This window comes from Sinohyriopsis cumingii, chromosome 1 (genome assembly GCF_028554795.1).
Source record: "Sinohyriopsis cumingii isolate HCF-2022 chromosome 1, ASM2855479v2, whole genome shotgun sequence".
Classification (NCBI taxonomy): Eukaryota; Metazoa; Mollusca; class Bivalvia; order Unionida; family Unionidae; genus Sinohyriopsis; species Sinohyriopsis cumingii.
The window spans coordinates 84135436-84157044 of NC_142961.1; the positions used below are offsets into that span (position 1 = coordinate 84135436).

At 35.1% G+C, this 21609-nt stretch overlaps 1 protein-coding gene across 3 annotated transcripts in view; it reads left to right on the top strand.

Moving 5' to 3' along the window:
• LOC149807257 (general transcription factor 3C polypeptide 3-like) overlaps positions 1-21609 on the top strand; it is a 152567-nt gene that overhangs the window by 64123 nt on the left and 66835 nt on the right. For all 3 annotated transcript variants that reach the window (XM_089964112.1, XM_089964106.1, XM_089964115.1), the window contains exons 16-19: positions 1903-2017; positions 7805-7897; positions 10921-10991; positions 14565-14669. In XM_089964112.1, the coding sequence (XP_089820238.1) occupies positions 1903-2017; positions 7805-7897; positions 10921-10991; positions 14565-14669 (384 nt within the window). The remainder of the gene's footprint in view (positions 1-1902; positions 2018-7804; positions 7898-10920; positions 10992-14564; positions 14670-21609) is intronic.

The window sequence follows — 21609 nt, forward strand, 5'->3', positions numbered from 1 at the left end:
GTGCAGAAATTTTGTTTCAAAAGCTGCTTTCCACGGGTAGCTTGTACATTTAAATGGTACAGTCCTTACTAGATATTTTTGTACAAAACTCCTTTCACTGGGTTGCTTGGATGTTTAAATGGTACAGCCCTTAACAGAGTTATACTGCTCTATATATTCACTGTATAATTCTAAATCACTTTGATTGTGGAAAAACCTTTTTACATTCACACAGTATATCTACATTATTTAATCTGATCCCATAGTCAACAAACACATGTCATTAAACATTTCACTATGATATTATATCCAGTAGTACTTGGCTATAGTTGATTACATGCTACATATACATATACTTAAACTAGCCTTGAATTTGGTCAGCTGGAGACAGCTATCATCTTGCAGAGGCTACCCAGGGGATGAGGCTGTTCATAGGGAAATTAAAACATGAACAAATTACAAAGTAACTTGATGGCCAGATTTCTTTGGTTTCAAAAGATTGAAATTTAGTTTGCATTTTATACTGCCATTTGTAGTGAACATGAGCGTAAATATTTTTCCTGCAAAAACGAAAAAATTTAATGTCTTCCAATTAATTTTGGAAAATTCAACAGTCCTTCAGATTCCATTGCATATATTTAAGTTTGGTGATGATCATCCTTTGATGAAAGCTGATTTACTTTTCACTGAAGATTGTAGTTGGCTTGCTTTGATGAAGTGTGCATGTGTTATTGAAATCATGGCTGTAAAACAACTTTGGGGGACCAAATAAATGCCTGTTAGGTATTCCTGCAGCAACATCAAATAACTGTAGACCATTTATTGAGACTGATTTTTTTCCCTGCTTAGTATTTGTACAGAACAAAGTTAATCAGTTTATTTTGAATTGGCAACAAAACTATTTTTCTGGATACATTTTAACAAATCTTAGCTGTTGTTTGATTGATTGTAGTTGTTCCTATTCCTGCCTTCAAAGGTTGGTAGATTGTAGCTATTTGAGTGGGTCACAGCATACAGCATGCCAGGTGTCAGCTTAAGCGGATTATGATATAACAGTGCACTGCTAACATGGTTTGTCTTTATGAACAAACCATTTGTTTATGTAACAGTAGATTCCAGTGGATTTTATATCCAAGTCGATAGCTTCCTTTCATGGTACATTTTAATTTCTCCACTCCAAATTCAAGATTGCATATACAAGTTAAACAGCCATCAATGTTGTCACAGAAAAAATCACCAGCTGGTATATTTTGTTGCCAGTAAAGGAAATAAATCACAATTTGCGAAATTGGTGAAGCCTAGCATGATCCCTGAATAAACGTTTTACACATTAATTTTCATACTTCTGAATCTCTTCCTCAAAATTATAATAAACTTTTCACACATTATTATTCATATTTTTAAGAAGAAAATTTGTTTTTCCATTCACAAGAAAAATAAAATATACCATGTTTCAGGAGCCACAACACAATTGTCTTATATTAGAACTCATACACGATCTCTTCCCCAAAATGATAGTTTACTTTTAGGATATTTTTTTTCATGCATGAGAAAAATACATGGATATGAAATTTCAGGAGCCATGCCTCAATCGTTTTATATCCAAATTCATGATACAATGGAGTGTGTTACAGTGAGGTCACACTATATATAACAAAGTTCTAAAGTCCCAGTGAAGAGTTCTATTTCAGCATTTTTCATCATCTCTTAATGGGGTGGTTGTAGCACAATAACCATAAACACTTAATATATCACACTGTTCAGATGGTTTTCTTTAGAGACATTAATACCTCCATTTAAAAGATACGTTTGCATTTATCAACCTTTATAATAAACCTTTTTACATGGAATATTTGATAAATACAGTTGAGAATGCAGTAAGAAAAAAATATGGAAGTTTACCTTAATTTTATCACATTACAGGAGCAAGAGTTATTGGTTCAGAAGTGTCACTTGCTGAGATCACAGGGGAAGATAGATGAATTTCTGGAAAGTGCCAAGCATTTGCTGTTTGAAGAAGTTCAAGAGTTTGTGGATAGTGAGCATTCTTTGTCTTCCCATCAGATTTAAGAAAGTAATTAACCCCATAACTGTAACTTTTGGTCCCAATACTCTGTTTGAGTGTTCCAAACATTTTGGTCTAAATATTATATTTTAGTGTTCCAAACAATTGGTCCCAATATTCAATTTGAGTGTTCTGAACATCTGTTCCCAATGTTCTGTTTGAGTGTTCCAAAGATTTGGCCCCATTATTCTATTTGAGTGTTTCAAACAATTGGTCCTAATATTCTGTTTGAATTTTCCAAAGATTTGGTGTATTTCTCTATTTGAGTCTTCCAAACAATTCGTCCCAATATTCTGTTTAAGTGTTCCAAACAATTTTTCCCAATATTCTATTTGTGAGTGTTCCAAACAATTGGTAACAATATTTTATTTGAGAGTATTCCAAAGAATTGATCACAATATTCTATTTTAGGGGGCTTCAAACAATTGGTCCGAATATTCTGTTGAGGGTGTTTCAGACAGTTGATCCCAATTTTCTGTTTGTGAGTGTTGCTAACAATTGTTATCAATATTCTGTTTGAGAGTATTTCAATCAATTGGTCCTAATATTCTATTTGAGGGTGCTGCATATAATTGGGTCCAGTATTCTATTTGAGAGTGTTCCAAACAAATGGTCCCAGTAATCTATATCTGCTTCATCCTTAAGAAGTATTTTGAATGTTACTAATTCTCAGTCTTGTTCATGTTTATCTTTATTTGTCTCAGACAGTACATGATTTATCAGGTCTACCCATTGCTAAAATCATAGCTGTGGCAATATTACTTGTAACTACTCTGGAGGCAATATTACTTGTAACTACTCTGGAGGCAATATTACTTGTAACTACTCTGGAGGCAATATTACTTGTAACTACTCTGGAGGCAATATTACTTGTAACTACTCTGGAGGCAATATTACTTGTAACTACTCTGGAGGCAATATTACTTGTAACTACTCTGGAGGCAATATTACTTGTAACTACTCTGGAGGCAATATTACTTGTAACTACTCTGGAGGCAATATTACTTGTAACTACTCTGGTGGCAATATTACTTGTAACTACTCTGGTGGCAATATTACTTGTAACTACTCTGGTGGCAATATTACTTGTAACTACTCTGGAGGCAATATTACTTGTAACTACTCTGGAGGCAATATTACTTGTAACTACTCTGGAGGCAATATTACTTGTAACTACTCTGGAGGCAATATTACTTGTAACTACTCTGGTGGCAATATTACTTGTAACTACTCTGGAGGCAATATTACTTGTAACTACTCTGGAGGCAATATTACTTGTAACTACTCTGGAGGCAATATTACTTGTAACTACTCTGGTGGCAATATTACTTGTAACTACTCTGGAGGCAATATTACTTGTAACTACTCTGGTGGCAATATTACTTGTAACTACTCTGGTGGCAATATTACTTGTAACTACTCTGGTGGCAATATTACTTGTAACTACTCTGGAGGCAATATTACTTGTAACTACTCTGGAGGCAATATTACTTGTAACTACTCTGGTGGCAATATTACTTGTAACTACTCTGGAGGCAATATTACTTGTAACTACTCTGGTGGCAATATTACTTGTAACTACTCTGGTGGCAATATTACTTGTAACTACTCTGGAGGCAATATTACTTGTAACTACTCTGGAGGCAATATTACTTGTAACTACTCTGGTGGCAATATTACTTGTAACTACTCTGGTGGCAATATTACTTGTAACTACTCTGGAGGCAATATTACTTGTAACTACTCTGGAGGCAATATTACTTGTAACTACTCTGGAGGCAATATTACTTGTAACTACTCTGGTGGCAATATTACTTGTAACTACTCTGGAGGCAATATTACTTGTAACTACTCTGGAGGCAATATTACTTGTAACTACTCTGGTGGCAATATTACTTGTAACTACTCTGGTGGCAATATTACTTGTAACTACTCTGGTGGCAATATTACTTGTAACTACTCTGGAGGCAATATTACTTGTAACTACTCTGGAGGCAATATTACTTGTAACTACTCTGGAGGCAATATTACTTGTAACTACTCTGGAGGCAATATTACTTGTAACTACTCTGGAGGCAATATTACTTGTAACTACTCTGGAGGCAATATTACTTGTAACTACTCTGGAGGCAATATTACTTGTAACTACTCTGGAGGCAATATTACTTGTAACTACTCTGGTGGCAATATTACTTGTAACTACTCTGGAGGCAATATTACTTGTAACTACTCTGGAGGCAATATTACTTGTAACTACTCTGGAGGCAATATTACTTGTAACTACTCTGGTGGCAATATTACTTGTAACTACTCTGGAGGCAATATTACTTGTAACTACTCTGGTGGCAATATTACTTGTAACTACTCTGGTGGCAATATTACTTGTAACTACTCTGGTGGCAATATTACTTGTAACTACTCTGGAGGCAATATTACTTGTAACTACTCTGGAGGCAATATTACTTGTAACTACTCTGGAGGCAATATTACTTGTAACTACTCTGGTGGCAATATTACTTGTAACTACTCTGGTGGCAATATTACTTGTAACTACTCTGGTGGCAATATTACTTGTAACTACTCTGGAGGCAATATTACTTGTAACTACTCTGGAGGCAATATTACTTGTAACTACTCTGGTGGCAATATTACTTGTAACTACTCTGGTGGCAATATTACTTGTAACTACTCTGGAGGCAATATTACTTGTAACTACTCTGGAGGCAATATTACTTGTAACTACTCTGGAGGCAATATTACTTGTAACTACTCTGGTGGCAATATTACTTGTAACTACTCTGGAGGCAATATTACTTGTAACTACTCTGGTGGCAATATTACTTGTAACTACTCTGGTGGCAATATTACTTGTAACTACTCTGGTGGCAATATTACTTGTAACTACTCTGGAGGCAATATTACTTGTAACTACTCTGGAGGCAATATTACTTGTAACTACTCTGGAGGCAATATTACTTGTAACTACTCTGGAGGCAATATTACTTGTAACTACTCTGGAGGCAATATTACTTGTAACTACTCTGGAGGCAATATTACTTGTAACTACTCTGGAGGCAATATTACTTGTAACTACTCTGGAGGCAATATTACTTGTAACTACTCTGGAGGCAATATTACTTGTCAACAAGTACTTTTTCTGACTTAAGAAATGTTTTTTAAGACTTTTCATCTGACTCTTCTAAACCATTAGTTTCCTAAAAGCATTGTCATTTCCTGGGTTTTATCAATTAACTGAAAATGTAATAAAAAATTTCCTTTGTGTTGGGTGTCAGACTTTGCAACCCACATCTTGCTTTCATAAATTGCTTAAGGTTGAGTATTGGTACATCACTAAACTTTCAGAAATGTTTCATCAGAGCTATTTTTGAAACGAGTTGTGATGTAATCTTTGATGTGATATTAATTACATTTTTCTGGAAAAGCACCATTTTGTATTGAGTATCTACTCAAAATGTTTTGAGAAAGTGTGACAGTGTATTGATCATATTCTTTTGCAAAAGCTGATGAATAACTGTTCGACTGCCCCACAGTATTCATTATTCTCACAAAATATATTAGTTATATATTCATGCCACAAAGGGTTGAAAAAAAATATGACTTAACAATAAAGAGTTAAAATTATCTTGTGCATGTGTGTGTGCAAAAGTTGCAAAAATTGGTATGGCTATGCATCTGTTGTCTCTCATCAGTTACTTGTAACCACTCTGGAGGCAATATTACTTGTAAATACTCTGGTGGCAATATTACTAGTAACTACTCTGGTGGTGATATTACTTGTAACTAATCTGGAAGCAATAGTATTTGTAACCACTCTGGTGGCAATATTACTTGTAACTATTCTGGAGGCAACTTGTAACTACTCTGAAAGCAATAGTACTTTTAACCACTCTGGTGGCAATATTGTAACTAATCTAGAGGTGATATTACTTGTAACCACTCTGGAGGCAATATTATTTGTAACCGCTTTTTTAGACAATCTAGAGGTAATACTACTTGTAACCACTCTGGAGGCAATATTACTTGTAACTACTCTGGAGGCAATATTACTTGTCAACAGTCTAGAGGTGATATTATTTGTAACCACTCTGGAGGTGATAGAACTTGTGTAACCAGTCTGGTGGCAATATTACTTGTAACCAATCTGGAGGCAACATTTCTGATTCAATTTTGATCATAAACCTGGAATAAGTGACTTTAAGACCTGTTACAAGTTTGATAATGAGTGAGATTCATGCATATTAATGAGGTGATCTTGCCTCAGATTGGCTGAGATTCTTAGCGTTCTGGGGTCTTATTTCTGCTGTTGATGAAACTTTCATGATGGGCTTGTATCATTAAAATTGCTAATGAGTTCAATAATACCAAGACTGCATGTGTATTAATGAGATGACATTATACTGGATAAGCTGAACTTGTCACCACTTTGAAAGTCATAATTTGATTTAGTTTTGATCAGACATGGAATATACTGGCAGGCTTATATCATAAAGATCATGGACAAGTCAGATATGGATAAAGATTCTTGCATATTAATGAGCTGATCTCAAATCTGCCCGGCTGACCTATTGCCACTACAGATGCCATCTTTATGATCGAATTTATGGACTTTTATCAATAAGATATCAGACAATTTTGTTAGTTTGATAATAACAAGACCCATGCATATCAATGAGTTGACCTTGCATCTGATTGGCTGAACCTGTTACCACTTTGGAGGCCATGTTTTTTTATCCTGTCTGATCAAACATGAAATATAGACTTCAGTCATCAAGATATTAGACAGGTCAGATGAGGAGCCAAATAACCACATATTAAAAAGATGAAATTTCTTAAGATTGCCTGTGCTTGTTAACTCATTAACAACAGGTGCCATGTTTATGTACCCTACTTTCCAAACTCTGTCAAGGTCGTTTAAGTTACAGCAAAGTGGTGGTATTACAGAAAGGTAGACAGATGTAGCTTTACAATTAACTGGATTTACTACTTGCATTACAAAATACAGAGGGAAAAATGTATATTTTGAGACCCAATTTTTTTACACCAACATTCACCTGTTGTCAGAATTGGATTTTGTGTCTGGATTTGAGACCTTTTGGCCTCAGATCTAAGGCAGACTGGTCTGAACTGCACAGTCAGGTGAACCATTGAAAAAAATAGGATATTTGGGGATTTGGAATAACTAACTAGGCATCAGTATAAATGAAAATCCCTTGGAAGCAGATTTCTTGGGGCTTATTCAGAAGTAGCACCCAAAATGTGCTTCCTACATGTATTTCAGGTGCAAATGACTAAAATCTCCAGGGAGTAATGAATTAATACTCAGTGTGCCATGCTTTGATAGCATGAAATATAAGCATTTATCATCAAGATCTTAAATAGGTTCATTTGAGAGTGAAATCATTAAATATTAATGAGGTAATCTTACATCTGATTGACTGTGCTTTTGTTTCCTCTCTAGAGACTACATTTTGCATCAAATTTCAGTAAAACTAGGTAATAAGTTTACATCAAATGAATCTTGGATAAGCTTAGGTCAGAGATCTATGCCTTTATCTTGAGAAAGCATTTGTATCAGACTTGAGATAAACTGGTGTTTTATATATATATATATATATATATATATATATATATATATATATAGGTTTTGTTCATAAGTGTTAAGTCATGTGAATAATATCAAATACACTTGGGCCACAGTAAAATCATGTATAAATTCTTGCACTGTAATCTTGTTTTCAGGGACAATTTTAACAAGTGGAATAACTTATAAATATAGAAAGGAAGTTATTAAAGAGCGCCTTCTGAAGAAAGGATTGGAAAGTTCTAGATTTGGTGAGTGCACTAAAATGAAATGTTTAGTTTTTCCAACCTGTACTTAAAATGCTACATGATCTGAAATAATGTGTGTGTGTGTGTGTGTGAGTGTGAGCCTAATGAGTGTATATTTTGTATATTTCATTTATATTATGTGCTTGATCCATTTTTAATGATTGAAAGTAGAATTTTGGCCTTCCTTACTAGCCATTTTTTTTTAAAGATTTTTATTTTGCTTTGAGTTCAAGGCCTAACCTAATTTACAAATGTACAGTGTTCTGGAAGTCAACTTGATTACAATATGATGGAAGTTTCCATTTAAATGACACATATCCTGGGTATCTTATTGCCTTAGATGAAGTGAAATTAGTATTGGTTTTATATTGGTTTTGTTAACAGTGTCTTTATTCCTATTTTATGTTCAGTCTACAGTCATTTACTGTTGTTTTCAGATGTAATTGAAATGAATCATTTGTTTAAATTATTCATTGGAATAACAAAGTGCTTATTGACATTTTGAACTAAAACACTACTTTGGGATTATGGTGAATTCATTGAAAGACATTCTGGATTATATTATTGTGATACATCAAAAACTTGGTACATCATCACCAGACTATTGAAATCAATTTGGAATATTTTATACTTTTGGGCTTGTGACTGAACATTTGGGATTATTTGGGATTTAATTCAAAATACTGTATGTTCCACTTAAATTTTTATTTTTTTACTTAGAAAAATAAAGTATTTGTAAATTTTACTAAACTTGTTGCTTTCACTTATTTCTCATTCTAAAGACCTTATATACTTTCAGCAGGAAATCAGTAATTTCTTTCTTGTACTTCAGCCTCTTAATGATGATAATGATGATGTTAACATTGCAAGAAGGAATAATGTATTGATTAAATACTGATTTCCTGTTGACTAAAAGAAATGTTCATGTATATGAACCAACAGATGGACTTGATTACTCTTTTCAAATGTACCCAGCTAAGATGTTTTAATATCAAAAGTTGATGTTGAAACCTATCAGTAGGTCCACTGGAAAGGCTCACAGAAATAGTTAACTTTATTAACAGTCAGAATATTGTCGTTTTTCCTAACAGAAACATGGCTAAAATATCAAGTGATGAGTCAAAATGTGTGGCCCTAACACCTCCCTAGTTATTCCGTCAGGTCATTCCCATGCCACTCCTGTGGAGGTGGAATTACTGTCATTGCAAAGAACTCCATAATTCACTGTCTTAACTACACTATAACTTCAATTGTGAACACACATCATTTGAACTGTTCCAAACCTCACTCAGTTTTGTTTTGCCTCTGCTGCCCACCCTCCTCCAAGTTGAAAAAGAAAAAGCTAACGTAATCTCTCATTTGGACCAGTTTCCTAACCTTCTGGAGCATGGAATTTTGGTAGATGGCAGTCTGATTATTCTTGGAGATTTCAACTTCACTTTGACTGTCCTGGAAATCCATACACATCAAAACTCCTTGATTCTATTCACATTTTCAGCCTCAAACAGTCAGTTAGCCAACCCACCCATAAACATAGTCACATTTTAGACTGGATTCTTCATAGAACTGATGATAATATTTTAAAGTCTTCATTGGTGTCCCATGCAATTGCTTCAGATCACCTTGGCATCATATGCCATCTCAACATATCAGTCCCTAACCTTGTTTGCTACTAAGAGAAGACTAATGCATGACATCCATGCAAACCAAACAGTTTCATTCCTACCGCAATACAGCTCAAGAAGACCTTGCATTTATTTCTTGACAAACTTGTTCCAGCAACCAAGTGCAGATTATCAAATCAGAAGTGTTCTCTGTGGTATGGTAGTGTTAGGGGCTAGCTTCACACTGTTAAAAGAGAATGCTGTAAGCTTAAAAGATTTGTCTTTCCACCAGCCTCACTATTCATAAGCAGATCTATTAAGCTGCTAAGAAGAATCTTTATAGTTCATGCTGCAAAATCAGCCTACTACTGTACTAAGACCACCGAAAGTTGCAAGTGCAAATATCTCTTTGAGATTAAGAACAAGCTAATGTGAGGAATAAATGCATACCCAGATGACATTCTCTTTGGTTGACCTTCCGGACCTGCTTACAGATTTCTTTAGTGACAAAGTTCAATCTATTAGAGATAAGCTTGACAACACAATTCCAATTGACTCATTGCCACCATACAGTTGTAATACGGAATATACACAATTCAAGAGTGCTCTTTAAACTCAACTTTAATTTTACTACAAGAACAGATATGAAAACTTAATATTTACTTCGTAATTATTGTGAGCATTTTTTTGTTTTTCAAAATGGTTAGAGCATCCACCTCGGATGCAGAGGTCGTGGGTTTGATCCCCGGCCGAGTCATACCAAAGACTTACAAAAATGGTACTAACAGCTGCCTCAGTAGGCGCTTGGCATTAAGAGGTTAGTGTTAGGACTGGTTGGCCTGGTGTCAGGATCATGTGACTGGGTGGGACATCATGATACATGTCTGCGGCATGATGCCCCAGTGCTAGACATTACTATAAACTGCCACACTGCAGACATCATATCGATATGACTGAAAAATTGTTAAAGCTACATTAAAAATCCAAATCACATACACACACATACTACACACAGTAAACACTATATGACAATGACATTTTATGTACATGAGTACATTAAACACTACTGTACATATTTTATGTACATAAGTACAGTAAACATATGACAACTACATATTTTATGTACACAAGTACAGTAAACACTATATAATAACTACATATTTATGTACATAAGTACAGTAAACACTGTATGACAATTACATATTTTATGTACAAAAGTACAGTTTTTATTATGTTGATTTGGCATTTTCTTTATCCATTTTCCTACCACCTCCATCTTTCATAAACACAAATACACAAATACACCTTACATGGTGGTCATGGCTCCCAGCTACTGCATGATAATGAGTGAACATTGTATAGTGCCCATTTTTGGGTGTGATTCAGATATAGCTCTTAACTTTGCATTGTTAATTATTTCAGATTCTATCAGAAAGAGGGACCAATACAAGGACAAAGTGCCAATAGAAGACCTGTGGGATATCTTTATGAATGTAAGCCATAGGAAGAAGAACAGAGAAAATATTCTTTGTCATCATGAGAAAAATAATGTAACATCACATCCAATCATACAAATACATTGTCAGAGTTACCATTTAGATTGCTCTTGTAGATTTCAGGGATTTTCTTACTGTTTCAGAAGTGAGCCCTAGGGTCCTTAAAAATTTACATATCAGTCAGTTAAATTTGGAAGTTTTGGATAAAAGATAAACAAGACTGGATTGGTATTATTAAGTTAATAATGGCATTTATTAATGCTGTAAAGTAATTAAGTATTGTCATACATGATGATAATAATAATAATAATAATAACAATAATAATAATAATATAATACATTTTTTAAAAATAAATTCAGTTGGTACAGTGCTACTCTCCCTTGCAGTCTTCCATTCAGAATATGGAAAAATTATATACAACCTAATATTAAGTATCTGTGAATTATAACAAAACCTAGAAGTTGATAAACATGTAAGAAAAAAATTTTCTCTAAATAACTTTTAGATTATCACTCATTTCGATGCTTGGATGAATATTGTTTCATATGAATGCACCTGAATTTTGCAGTGACTTTTTAATTATTTCTAACTTTGGCTTGGGAAGTTGAAGATTCCAATGACAAACAAATCTTAATCCATATTCAGATGATTTTGTTGCAGATAATTCCTAAAGATACTGTGAAGCAATTCATTGTATGATTTAAATGCTTATTTGGTAATCAGTCCTTCTAGATAAATTAGCCTTTTCAATTCTTGGAAGTGAAGCTTGCATGGTGCATCAGATGGTTCTTCAGGTATGATTTACATTGCTCTTTTTTAAAAGTCTGACAGTACTGTTTGGAACAATTTCCCTGAATAGTGACACAACAGTCAAAAAGCTGGAAAATATAAGCATTATAAGAGTATCCTTGTTTCCACAGGATTTTTTAAAATTTATCTTAGAAAGTAATGTAATGTTTTTATTTACAGCTTTATATACCTTGTCAACTTGATCATTCCACTGTGTTATGTCTTGTATATATGAAACTAAGTACTGGATAGTGCCGTCATGAAATTTATAGCATTTTAGTTTTGACAGCAAGATAGGGGTGATGAACAAGATGAAATGCCTTATTAAAATCCAAGTAAACAATTCCAGTTAGGTTTCCTTTGTTCATTTCACTCAATCATACAGCAGTAATTTTAGTTAGAGCTGTTTGACATAATTTTTAATGCCAGAATTCTTGTCATTCCTTATGTACAGACAATTTAGGTATTCGGGAATAAATTCTTATAGCATTGTTTACATTTAGGTTTTCTCATGTTTTGTACATTTCATGCTCTGTAGCATAGTCCAATGTAAATGTTTCTATAATTTGTAGTTTCTCACTTTTTCTTGGGAATTAACCTGTGACTTACTAAAATTGCTGAATGAATATGCAATGTCCTACATAGAAGTTTCTGTATGGTCATTATGTTTGATAATACTGGTGACTTTTTTGATAGTTCATTTAGATATTTCCAACATTACTAGATTTTTTACTTCCTGCAATGGCTTTTTTGTAGTAGCCTATTTGGCTGTTCCAATCAAAACTGCATTCCTGTTTCCTGTATTTTTCCCAGTGTTTGAGTTTATGAAATTTTCCTCTTGTGTGCATATCATTAGAGATTACAGGGAAAAGCCAGATTAATTTCATTTTCTGTTTTACATGCCTTGTTTTTAGTTGAATGTGAATATTCAATATTTGCTGAAAAGATTATAAAACATTTTGACAGCAACCTTGCAAATGTTAATATTTTCTAAACTGTCAAGTGGTTCTTGATGCAGATCATTTTTTTGAATTCTTCGTCATTAAATCTTTTATAGTCTCTTTATGTAAATTCCAGATGTTTATGGAATTTTTTTGGACCACTGCAGTGAATGGTTAGTGACACATGCTTGATTGATAGTGGTCACTAATGGTGCAGGTATTTCTGATGTATTTTCAGGCTTATTCGTATAAATGTGATTAATAAGGGCTTCAGAGTCAGTAGTGATACATGTTGTCTGGAAGAAATTGTATACTTCATATAGATCTTTCCATTTCTAAGGATGTGATATCAGAGATTCTTTGTTCATATTTCCAGCAATAATGACTTCAATTTTTCCCCAGCTATTTGTTTCACCACTTCATTTTCAGTAAACCATGCTGAATTGTCACCAAGGAGTTACTGAATGTTTTGCAACTCAGCATGGCCAAATTTGGCAGTTTTCCCATTAAATAACTGCTGTCACAACAGATTTTTTGTATTCCTTCTCATCCTTTGATCAGAAATACAAGAAGTGTATACAGATTTTATTATTTTTCTTGTTATCTAAATCTGCAACCTAATTCATCTTAATTCGAAAATTCAGGTCAGAATTGTTGTTTTCCATTTGCATGGTCACAAAACTGTTTTATTTAGATTTCAGACATTAGTCTAGGAGAGTGGAAGTTACATTGGTGTTCAGTTTGTAGTTGTCTTTTCCAGTTCCGCAAAGATTTGGTGGATTTTTTTGTTGGTGTTCAGTTATAGTTAGTGTTGTTCCGATTATCGATTATAATCGATCATCAATTGGTTGAGCGAACCAATAAGATAATTGATTGTGAAACTCCATAATCGATTATGTGTAAAGGGAGACTACTTTTTAGTTGTATGCGAAGCACAAAGTAAAACTCCAAGCCACTAAAGTTGACCTGAAATTTATTAATTCCCTTTACAACTACAAATATAAAACCATATGATATTTCATAGGTGCAAAATTTCATAATTAGGAACATATAGCCATTATTACATGATCCAGTTGTTAAATAGTTGAGTTAATAAATTTAAGCACATTTTGATGATTTGTTTCAGTTTTAAATGCAGTATTATTTGTAGTATTTGTAAACAATGACAAACAAGAAAACCATGTCCTTCTGCACTTAAAATTATAGACACATCGCATATGATTGAAAGGATTTTGGGGGATTGTAGCAGTATTTCAGTTGCACATGACTTATCAGCCATAAAAAGTTGCGTTCATTTAACAAAGATGTAGAACAAAAATAACACACAACACAATAGACAAAAATGTAATATTATTATCAGATTACTCCTGTACATTTACTAACATCTTGAACTATTGACCAAAGATAAAACTGAATAACAAACAAAAATTAAAATTTGCTCTTAGTAACCGATTATAATCGATCATCAGTTGGTTAAGTGGAACCGATTATCAATTATGAATTTCTGACTGATTCCCATCACTAGTTATAGTTAGCTTTCCCTACTCTGTAAAGTGAAAGTTTTGCAAGGATTTGGTGAAAGTTTGGATGGTGTTTAGTTTGTAGTTATCTTTTCCAGTTCTGCAAGGATTTGGTGGAGGTTTGGTTGGTGTTCAGTTTGTAGTTCTTTTCCAATTCTGCACAGATTTGGTGGAAGTTTGGTTGCTAATTTAATTTGTTTTTTCAAGCTCTGTGAGGATTGGGTGGAAGTTTGGTTTCTGTTCAACTCATAGTTGTCTTTTCTAGCTCTTTAAGGATTTGGTGGGAGTTTTGTTTTCAATTCATAGTGGTCTTTTCCAGCTCTGCAAAGATTTGGTGGAAGCCAAGCGGTATGATGACTTTGAGGAAGTTACCATCAATGCACTGGTCTGTCCACAGTTCCAAGAAGACACTGTTAAGGCCAAGGTAAGCTTGAAAACAGCCTTGTAAATAACAGTGCTCTTACTACAACCAATAAAAATGATTTTATTCTGGTCTGTGAAGCATAGATGTCACAATATGACTTTATTGCCATTGTTGTTGGTGTAGGTGTCAGCATAGATTTTTTGTAGTTAGCTTCATTTTTCTGACAGTTATTTGTTTACTGTATTTGCTGGCTGTGAAATCAATGCAGAATGTAAGACAAATTTGCAAATTTTGTAACTTTTCCATCCTTCATCCACATATAAATCAATGCTAAATATGAAAGGAGGCCAGATGAATACCTATGCTTCATCTTTTCACTATAGTTCATTCCACACAGCATTGAAAATTTTATCCTGTCTGCAACCTAGTAAATTTTCAGGTCAGCATTATTTAATTAAAGTGCCTAATTCATTTCACACGAAATATCTTAAGTGAATTAGGTACTTTTAGCTACATATAATGACACTGACCTGAAAATTTACCAAGTTACAAATAGGATAAAATTCACTATACTGTGTTGAATGAAACTATAGTAACTTCGGTTTCATGAATATTAATGGTATTACTGTATGCTGTTTGAGGTTTCAGGGAGAGGCAAATGTATTCCATCACATTATTCTTCTTTCACCTTATGATCAGAATAAAATATGCCTCGATTGTGTGTGTGGGGGGAGAGAGAGACCTTCTTCATGCTATGTTGTACCTTACTGCCCCTGTTTAGATAAAGGTTTTCTCAAAGAGAAAATACTGTAAATTAAATTAAATAGTGAATGGAAACTATTCAAATACATACCATTCTTCTTCAGTTTCAAAGTTTAAATATTCACAATATTTATATCCATACAAACTCCATTTAGGTTAGACCATTTGGCATGTTGTGTGATTTTCTTTGCAAGTACAACAACCTCTCCATTCCCAACAAAAAAGATTATCCTTTACTTGAGACTCTGCATGTACACTTCCTGTACATAGGCAGCATTTGGCTTTGGTCTTTGCTCATGCTTGTTTTTCATTTAAATTACTCTGACAGTTCTGTCCACAAGTACAAAAGGTGTCACTAGTTTAATAAACACCTGATATTTTCTGGCATTACATAGTACAATATTCACAATACCCTATGGGTAGCCTCATTTCCCTATTGGTAGCCTCACTAATTTGATCATCTACCAAATCTTGCTCTCAAACAGGTGTCATCTGGAAATGAGGGGACCACAGTTGTAGCATATTTAATTTGCATGTAAAAAACACTGCAAAGTCATGTGGTTCAGGAATTGTTACCCTAATTAAAACTCAGTGATATTAATTGCAAATGGAATTCAGTAATGCCCTTGTACATGAACAAGATCACAGTTTTTAGGAAACTAAACAATACAGATTACAATCATTCTGGAACCTCTATCTCTCTCTCTCTCTCTGGGAATATCTGTTCTTTGTCATGGTTATTCATTTTCTAATTATCTGTTCTAATAGACATATATGTAATCAAATTTAAGCAACTATTTACTAATGCATGCTGCTTTAGTGCAATTACATCTCAAGTGAATTTAATACCGATGATCATGTAAATATTTTAAATCTTTCTCAATGTCGGATCCTATATTTTTTTAAAACAATCTCATCCCTATAATGATAACTAATTTTACGCATGTTTTGAGAAATTTTTATTAGATACAAAAAATGACACATCTATGATAAGTCGATTTGAATGACATAATCCATTTATAAGTTGAGTTGGAGTATAAGATAAAGCCAATATTTTCAGGTCAAAAGTATAAACTTATAGGCCGGCAAATAAGTCAGTTATAGCACTTGTAAAATACATTCATATTTGCTGAGTACTTCTTACTGCTAGGAACTATGTTTGTAATTGATAAAGTAGCAAAGAAATTTTTGATTGCCAGCAGAAGAGCGGAAGCTTGTAATTAGATCATGGTAAGTCTTGCTGGGAATTCATAATAAATTGTACGGTGTCCATTAATACAACATAAACTTCAGAAATGACTGAACAGTCAGAACAACAGTTTTATGTCTCAAGGCCTATCCCAGGCATGCCAGCATTATACAATGTAAATTTTATTCTGTACCATGAATGCTACATTAACTTTGGACCCCATGAGTTTAGTACCTACAAACACCAGGAGAGTTGAAAAGATGGCAACCTTATGCCACCAATCCTGTGTGATCACTGAGGTAGGCACCAAAGGGCTTTCTTATCATTGGCCCAGGCAGAATAGCTTATTGAAGTACACATTTGCTGAGGCATGTTTCTTTTGTGCCTTGATTTAGTGGCTATATGCCCACATGATAGTATCATTTGGTGTCCAGTGAACTTTGCATGTCCTGATGATTTGCCTCAGTGCAAGACATCACTATAAACTGCCACACTGCAGACAGCAATATGACTGAATAATTGTTAAAGCTACATTAAAAATCCTGATCACACACACACACACACACACACACACACACACACACACACACACACTATAATCTTGAATGAGGCTGAAACTACTTTTTCTGCAACGTTTCTTGGTTATAACTGAGGATGCATGAATAAATATAATGTAGCCTCACTTGACACCTAATGGAAATGATTAGCACTCTCTTAAAAAAATCTTTGTCACTAAGTTCCAACATTTCCTAAATAACTATCCATTTAGTGTTTTTTTTTCCATTTCAGGTTCCTATCAGATCCTCTCACAATGTCTCACTGTAAATAACTATTTGTATAATGTTGTTATTGCCATACCAGGTCCCCATCAGAGCCTCTCACAATGTCTAACTGTAAATAACTATCTATACAATGTTGTTGTTGCCATACTAAGTCCCCATCAGAACATCTCACAATGTCTCACTGTAAATAACTATAGAATGTTGTTGTTGCCATACCAAGTCTCCATCAGAGCCTCTCACAATGTCTTACTGTAAATAACTATCTATACAATGTTGTTATTGCCATACCAGGTCCCCATCAGAGCCTCTCACAATGTCTCACTGTAAATAACTATCTATACAATGTTGTTATTGCCATACCAGGTCCCCATCAGAGCCTCTCACACTGTCTCACTGTAAATAACTATCTATGGAGCAGCAGAGAGACTGAGCCCACCAACTATTTCGTTCCAACAGAACCATCTATCGAAAACACTCTTGATAGAGGGTCTTATTTCACAAAATAAACCCTCTATTCAGAAAACTATGATAAATAACTCTTCTCTGCTGACCAAGAGAAGTTATTTCAACAAATATAACTCACTATAAAAATACTTCTTGACGATGGGACAGTCGACGAAACACTTTCGGGCTCAGTCTCTCTGCTGCTTCATGTAAATATTTTAGGATTTCTGCTGTGAATTAAAAATTTAAGTTAACAATAATGGCCAACATTGGAGAAGCACATTCTGCTAGACTAGCTCGAGAGCGACTAGAAGCAATAAAAAAATTTCTTCCTGTTCGTGATAGTGTCAGAGAAAAATTACAAGCACGGCAGCAGGCACAAGTTGAATTTGCAACAGGTGCAGAAGAATTATTTAAACCTGTTACAACAGCTACTGAGAAGGCTGCGGCGGTCACCAAAGAAGCTTTATTGGGAGATGAAAAGGGTATTCTTCCAGTGTTAAAACAAACCGCTGAGCAAACTGAAAAGATTGCAAAAAGAACCAAACAAACAAAAAAGATTTTACGAGAGCTTCCAACTGATATCGTTGCAGCTCAACCTCCGCCCACTGTTGTTACTCAACCTCCACCCACCGCTGAAGAAGGTACTAAAGTCGCCAAAGCTGTTGCACCCAAGGCAGCAAAGGAAATTGTTGAACTGACTGCAAAATTTGATCCGGGTTTTATTAAAGTCCTTAAAAACACACCAGAAGAAAAATTACATGAAGTGATGTTAGAGGGTTTATATAGCAAAGAAAAAGTTTTAAACAAGAAATATAAGTCCACGACTGATGACAATTTTGTTAAGTGGGCGTATCGTGTATACTACGACAAGAAAACTGTCAAATCTAACGATTCAAAATTTTCAGATCTTGTAAAAGCAATAAAGCAACTTGACAAAAGTAGACAACAAGGGCTTCCACCTCCTTATCCACCGCCACCAGAGAAACATCCAGATAAAAATGTTGATATTCTCGAAGATCTTGGCTTATATGAAGCTACAGGTAGTGGTCTTGGTGGTCACATTACTTGTCCTGATAATATCATCAATGATGTATCACGGCTAGAAGTTCTCTTAGGAGGAAAACGTGCCGGAAATAACTCACCGGAAATAATTAATGAAGCAGCTGATATCTGTCAGCGACTATTTCGCGGCGGCATCATGGATACTCACATCTATCGAGAACTTATTGATGAGCTCATCGACGATTAGAGAAATAACAATTAAATAGCATGATAGTACACAATTCTCATCGTAGACCAGTCATGGTTAGAGTTGTAAATTCACGACTACCAGTATACAGGATGACTTATGGAAACAGATTAGGCGATGTTGTCAAGGGTTTGTTCGCGAGGATGGCACCTAAAGCAATACCGATTGCAAAACAATTAGGCATGAAAGCCATTGATGTTATTAAAGGATGTTATTAAAGATAAAGCTATTTTGGCGCTGTTGGTAGCATTGCCGGTAAAGCATTCATGGCAGTCAAGGACAGACTAGCACGATTGATACGCATAAAACCTCCGCCGGTAAAATTACCAGCCACCGCAGACATGCCAGCAAATGTCAGTAAAGTAATAAATGAAGCTGCAAATCAAAAGCTAGCCGCGCTAGTCAACGAAATTCCTGAACAAATGAATACAAGTTTGGTCGCAGGAAGTGGTCTTCGTTTTAGACGATAACTTTTATAATAAAATGTTTAAACGGGAATCCGACCCAGCATTCGACATAGACGAACCGGTTCTTAAAAATGAATCAGTGCGTGATTATCAGTATTATTCTTATGACGCACGAGAACCAAACAGACGAGGACGAATTGAACTTCAGGTTCAGGATACCAGTAGATATTTCCTGCCCGCTGAAGCGTTTATTGAAGTAGAAGGTGAAATTAAAAAAACGGATAACACAGACTACGCGGGTGCATTTAAAATCGGTTTTGTCAATAACGGAATTATGGCCTTGTTTGATAGTGCTATCTACATGATTGATGGAAAAAATATTGGATCAATTCAGAAGGATGTCGATGTTGCTACAACAATAATTGGTCTGGCAAGATATTCTGATGATTATACAAGATCAGCTGGTCCATCAATGATGTTTGCCAAAGATAATTCTGATCATCCTGACAGTGATCAGTACAATATTAGATGACCAAGAAACTTTGCCGGCAATGCCGATGCTGATGTGAATCCGGTGGTTCATGGTGCTAACGAACATTTTAATTTGGGTTTCGCCGCGCGTAAATCAATGTTGAGGGAAGATAGTAGAAAATTTTGTTGTGCGATTCTGCTGTTTCATATCTTTGGATTTTGCCGAGATGTCAGAAAGGTAATTTTCGGAGCAAAACATACAGTCGTGCTTGTTAGAAAAGGCGACGACAATGATGCGCTATGGCGAGAAGCTGGTGATGCTGGTAAAGTATTAATAAAAAAACTATCACTGTGGATGCCGGTAATGACTCCTGCAATTGCCGAAGAACAACGACTGCTTTCTTTTATGGATCAAGGTGGTAAAACGCTGCTATCGTGGCTTACAACAACCACAGATAGTTTTCAAAGTACCATCAATGGTATATTCACATGGCAGATAGCATCACAGCAGGGGGTTGCCGCGCCGCGACATATTTTCATTGCTCTTCAGGATGTTGCACGAGTGGGTGATCAAACACATTCGCATATGATATTTGATAAACTTGGTGTCACTAACGTTTCTCTGAGAATAAATGGACATCAGGAACCATCCGAGAACATAAAGCTAAATTTTGCTAACAACCAGGTTGCATGTGCATATCAACGATTGACAAAATATCTAGCGCGTGATCTAAATATTGATACTGGTTTGCAAATATCACAATTGGATTTTATCACTCATTATCCAATCTATTACTTCTCACTGGAGCATCTTGATCTAACCAGACAGTCTGTCGTTGGTATACAACCAGGTTGCACGTGCATATCAACGATTGACAAAATATCTAGCGCGTGATCTAAATATTGATACTGGTTTGCAAATATCACAATTGGATTTTATCACTCATTATCCAATCTATTACTTCTCACTGGAGCATCTTGATCTAACCAGACAGTCTGTCGTTGATATACACTTCAGGGCTACCGTGAATAGAGGAGCTATAGCTAATTACAGAGCCGTCGCGGTTATACTTTCCGATAAAGCAATGTTGCTTGAAGGTGCTGGCGGCCGAATGAGAGTCATCGATGCCGCGGTGGAAAATATGTAGTTTTCAAAAACATGTCAATTAGATCAATCACTGATAAATAAAATGTCATATCATCATGCTAACGTCGCTCTGTCCCCTGGTCAGATCAACAAACTAAAATCAAAGCAAGCATCAGCATCTGGAACTTCAATAACACTTAAACACGGACAACTTAATGGTGGTCAAAATAAGTTATCGGTTACTCAAACACAGCTTAATCAAATTAACAAAGCCAGAGCATCAGGAAAAGGAGTCAGACTTGATTTTACTGCCACAGCTGTCCGTGACATGATTAAATCCGGTGGAATATTTCCACTTCTCGCAGCAATACCAGGAATAATCGCCGCAGCAGCACCAGCAGTAGCAAAAAGCTGCAGCGTTAGGAGCAGTTGGAACCGCAGCAGGAATGGCACTTAAGAAAGCGGTCGGAAAAGGATATAACCAACAAGGAGGAAATATATTAGCACCACTCCTAATGGGACCATTGCTTGCTGCTAGAGGAGGTCAAAAAGCACTTACCCCCCAAATATTCAAGGCTGCTGCTGATGCAATAAGTCGGCACAACG